The following is a 5,184-nucleotide window of genomic DNA, read 5'->3' on the forward strand; positions in this document are numbered from 1 at the left end:
CACAGGCACTGGGCCCACAGCCACGGGGCAGGTGGCCTGGTGGCAGGGTGACCGGGACAAGACAGGCAAGGCGAGGAGGTCTGTGTGACCTGGGCAGCGTCGGAGGAATGCGGGGATGAGCACGGCTGTGGAGAGAGGAGGGAGCGTGGAATTTTTTTGCAGCCCTTAACAGCAGCCTGGAAAGCATCACTACCTTCCTTGGGAATCTGTCTCCTGTGCGTGCAGGCTGGAAATTATTACCTGTTTAAACATTTAACCACTCCCTGGTTTGCTGGTGCCACTGCTTGACAAGGGTGTCACCACGTGGTGCCAGGGCATCCCTGGCAGAGGCAAGCTGCAGCGGCTGCAGCGCTGCATGGGAGGGAATGCTTGCAGCAATAACATTTTCCCAGCATCTTCTGGATATCAGCTGTTAATTTTGCTGCTTTTGCTTTTACAAGGGTTAGAGAAAGAAGTAGCCACAGAGGGGCATTGGGGTCCAAGTGAGTGTGTTTGCTAAACATACCCAGCATGCTAACCTGCCTTGTATTTGCACCTCTTCCTTACATTTGCTGCTCTTAGGGGCTTTGGATGTACAAAACACAGCGTGCACTGTCCCTGCGTTCCTGAGCTGCTTCTCTGCTCGCTGCAGTGCCTGGAGCAGGCATGGGGCGGTGGGCAACCGAAAATTAAGGTGGGATTCAGCTGCATAAACACATGCTGTCCCCAGGACAGCAGTGTCTGGGGCACTGGACGGCAGCAGGGGTATGGTGTGCATACTGGGGGTGGTGGAGTCCCACCCTGGGGTGGCACCGCTCGGTGCCCGCCACGAGCCCCAGCACACCCTGGGACCTCGCTGCTGCTGCTGCTGCTGCTGCTGCTGCTCAGCACCTCTCCCTCTGGTCCAGATGTCCCCAAAGGCTGGGGTGAGCGGACACAACCCCTCTCCTAACACATCACTCCTTCTTTTGCCTTTTACAGTCTCAAACTCAAGGGCTTATCACAGGGGCCTGAGAAAATCCCCCCCGGGATCATCCATGCCCTGGATGCCATGCTCCATCCATTCGGACTGACACCAGCCCCTGCCTTTCTGTGCTGTTTGGCAGGGATAAGCCACCCTGTTTGAGGTGCCAGGGAGGTGGCAGCCACCACTCCACATCACGGCAGCGTGCACTGGCCTCGCTGGGCTGGGCCAGGCTCGATGAACTGTACTGCTGGCATCCCCGGGGCGGGGTTATATTTGTAATGCTTCTGCAAGAGGCTTCGTCTTCACCCATGGACCTGCCAAAAACTTTGCATCAAAAGAGCTGACTGAGCTTGGCAGGTGTTGACAGAGGCAGATAGAGTGGCACTGCTGAAATGCAGTGGCAGAGAAGGGTAAAATCCCTGGTTGTAACCCAGGGGGACGGGATGGGATGGGATGGAATATGATGGGATAGGGGCTTTGACTGTGCATATTTTACTTCGGGTGCTGTGCGGCGCAAAGGAAATGCTTTACTGACATCTCACATCTGCTGATACCGTTACCTCCATCACCCAACCCTACGGACCATGGAGTCCTGGGACTGGAAAGGCGTCTGGTGGGGATGGGTATGAAGGCACTGCAAGGAAGGCAGCTGGATTCGGGATGCTGATGCCACTTCTGCCACTGCAGGCAGGAAGGGAGTGATGTCGCAGGGTGGAAGTTCGGGTTAGGATGAGGTAGGAAATAAGCCCAGGGAGCTGGATGGGGGGAATCAGGGAGGGGTCCAGATGTCCCTGGGGAAGGGCAGTGGCGAGCCCTCACCTCTGCACCTCCCCACACCATGCGGACAGAAGCTGCCTCAGAGGGGGAACGAGGGCAGTTTTTTAAAAAAGATGACCACAGCTGACATGATTTTTAAATTTTATTTTTATGGGAGAGGCTGGTTTTGCTTGCCTTGGAGGGTCCAGGCTGCAGCCAAAGCATGGCATCATGGGGTGGGCAACGGCACATCCTCACAGGATGGGGACAAGCTCGGTAGAATCTTTCCTTTCGGGGTGCGTTTGCGCGTGAAGACGTTTCTGCCCACCCTGTGGGAAGCAGAGAGTTCCTGTGGGATGATCTGCAGACACGGCCCACTCAGGGCTGCCAGTGCCTTAAATGCCCCCCAACTTTCCTCGAGCGGCTGCCAGATGCCCCTGGCCAGGGCAGGGACCTTGCCAGGAGGCATTGTCATCCCTGCTGCAAACCCATGTTGGGAGATCCCAAGGGGATGCTCATCCTCAGGGATCCAGGGGAGGGCCCCTCTGTGGGGCTGCTGTCCCCATGTGCCCCCACTACCTTGTAGCTTTCCAGTCCTCCTCGAGGGACCCAGCGTCACCCCGCCAGCCACATGGTGGTCAGCGTCTCCTTCCCAGCTGTGTCCACGAAGCACTGCCCCGCGAAGGCGGTGGTGGCGTCTGGGAGAAGCACTTGGTGGGGGGTCGGTGGGGATGGCACCCACGCTCGCTGGCTACTTAACCTCCCAGCCGCAGCCATGTTCCTGCTCCATCGGCCACGCGGCCACCCAACCCACGCTGGGGGGACCTGCCCTTTTTCAGCAGCTCTCTCAGGCGAGGCAGCCTCTGCGGTACCGCATCCCCTGTGCCCTAACGGGGCCCGGACCCACCACGGTCACCTTGGGCTGCCCGGCAGGTAAGGGTGCAAAGGTGCTGGGTGAGGAGGGGCTGTCCTGTGTGAGCCCAGCATTGCCTGTTATCCCCACTGCCTCCCTCTGCTTAGCTGCACCAAAGCATCACCCAGCACTTGAAAAATCCTGCTGGCCACCTGCATGGCTCCCAGTGCCCCCGCAGTGCTGTCCCCAGGTGTCCCAGCACTTACTGGAGAACTTGTCCCAGCGCACGGTGAAGGCAAAGGTGGGCCAGCCCCCCTCGCCGGGCTGCTGCTGGGTGCCCATCAGGGGGGAGGTGCGGGCGCAGCCACCGGCGAGGGTGACCCACGTGAGGTATTTCCCCTGGAAGTCCCCGTCGTCCCTCACCGCCGAAATCTCCATCAGCGAGTCCTGCTCATTCCTCCACAGCCCGCTAAGCTGACACTGAAGGGACACGGCCGTGGGCCCTCTGCCCCCACGCATGGCGCAGAGGGGGACCCCATCCCTCCCACCACCCCACAGCCGGAGTCGCAAGCCCTGCTGTGAGCGCAACTGCAGGGCACAGCTCTCCCTGTCCCCAGTTTGGGGAAATACTCCTGTAGGTGCTGCTGGCTGCGGAGGGACTGTGCAGCAATGCCAGCCCGTCAGCATGCATGGTACGCCCAGACACAGACCCCGTGGGAGGCAATGGACTGTGCGTGATGCTCCCGGGCACAGACCCCGTCGGGGGGAATGCCCTGTGCATGGTGCTCCTGTGGGAACAAAGCTTTGCGGAGGTGGTACCAGGTGGCTGGGCATGACCCAGAGATACCCTGCCCGTTGCCTGGACTGGGTGCTTACAAAGTTCTCCTGCTTGTCCCAGCCCAAAACAGCATCTAAGAGAGAACCCCTGCCTGCCCATGCTGCCCATTGCCATGTCTGCCACGTCCCCATCATTACCCATTCCCGTCCCTTCCTCTCCGCAGAGGTGACGCATCCCGCCAAGGCCAGGGTGAGGACCAGGGCAAAGGCACTGCTCCCCATGGCCGCAGGATTGTGAAGCATCTGGCACGGCCCCCTCCCAGCTCGCCCCCTTGATAGGGCGGTAACCGGAGCCCTGCAGGCACTGGGCTGGCAGCCGCGGGGCGGGTGGGCTGGTGGCAGGGCGCCGGGGACAGGCGAGGCGAGGAGGTCTGTGTGACCTGGGCAGTGCAAGAGGAACGCGGGGATGAGCACGGCTGTGGAGAGGGGCAGGGGGGCAGGGGGGTTTGCACGTCTACTATCCAAGAGGCTCTGCCAGCCCATTCCTTGCTCCGCAACGGAGTCCTTGGGTTGGGCGCAGGCTGGCACTGCCCCACTGCCCCTGTCCCAGTGCTGCCATCCAAACACAGAGCTGCAGCAAGTACAGCCTGACCAGCACTTCTCCACTGCACTGAAGGGTGGTGTGCCTGCCCACGGGAGTTCATCCTCGTGGCAGTCCCCTCCTGCGTTACAAGTTTCTGCTGCGGTTTCTAAGCTGTTTTTTCTGCTGGCTGTGCTGGGCTTTCTCTGGATCTGGGAGCTGTGACTGTCACTGCAGCGGGAACAAATTAAACCCTCTTGTCAGTGCAGAAGGGATTTTCTGAAGATATGTAGATGTTAAAATTTTCTGGTCCCCATGGAGGGCACGTCCTGTGCATGGTGCTCCCATGCACAGACCCCATGGGAGGCAATGCTGCATGCATGGTGCTTTGAGGCTGGGCAGTGTACAGCTACACAGCAGAGCCCTGTCTGAGCCCTCCTAAGGGGTTCCTAATGGTACAAGACTGTAGCAAAGATGGGCAGGTGGGCAGGGGTCCTCAGACCGCCTGGCTTTTGCACAGGGACACGGCACAGCCACCTCCTCCAAGATATCTCTCCAACCAGGTGAACATGTCACTGCTGATGCTGCAGGGGAAGACAGAGCTGGCACCTGGCTGTGTCCAGTTCCAGAGGGATCTCTCTGGCCCCTGCCTGCACAGAGGACGAACATCTGCCTTGAGCATCCTCCTGAGACACATCTGCCCCAGGCTTGAATTGCACTTTGTTTCTAATTATAAAATTATAGTAGCTGCCTTAAGCTCCCATCCCAGGAGCTTGCTCCAAAAGCCCCCGGGGTCCTAGCCCTTGCTTGCTGCCCAGGTGGCTCCCAGCACCAGCACCCATCCCCAGGGCTCGGCGTTCCCCCTGGGGTCTCCATGCAGCACCCATATGTGCAGCCCCAGCATGGAGAAGGGATGGAGAAGTGCCCTGCAGCCCTGCTCTACCCGCTGGCTTTCCAGTCATCCTCACGGCTGTGAGCCTCATCTTGCATGATTCACGTGGTCCTCAGTATTTCCATCCTGTCCTCGTCCACGAAGCACTGGCCCATGGAAGTGGTGGTGGAGAGTACAGGGAAGGGGTGAGAGGTGGGAAAAGGTGCTGGGGTGGCATTTTCCTTCTGCGAGGTAGCCAGCTTGCCAGTCTGGGAGTGGAAGAGGCTGCTTGTGGGTGGGTGATATTTCCCTCCACAGCCTCCTGTCCTGCTGGGACTGGGGACATGGCACTGCATGTGGGGGGGTGGGGTATGCGGGACACAGGGGGATGAGCCCAGCTG

The 5,184-nt window shown here is 59.7% G+C and overlaps 1 protein-coding gene across 1 annotated transcript; it reads right to left on the minus strand.

The window, feature by feature from the left end:
• Positions 1-1,931: 1,931 nt before the first annotated feature.
• On the minus strand, positions 1,932-3,614 carry LOC104083050 (avidin-like). Its single transcript, XM_009586411.1, is given in 5 exon segments — positions 1,932-2,031; positions 2,282-2,326; positions 2,328-2,400; positions 2,822-3,035; positions 3,531-3,614. Coding segments are annotated over 5 exon segments (516 nt in total).
• Positions 3,615-5,184: the final 1,570 nt, after the last annotated feature.

This window comes from Fulmarus glacialis, unplaced genomic scaffold (genome assembly GCF_000690835.1).
Source record: "Fulmarus glacialis isolate BGI_N327 unplaced genomic scaffold, ASM69083v1 scaffold6651, whole genome shotgun sequence".
NCBI classification, from domain to species: domain Eukaryota; kingdom Metazoa; phylum Chordata; class Aves; order Procellariiformes; family Procellariidae; genus Fulmarus; species Fulmarus glacialis.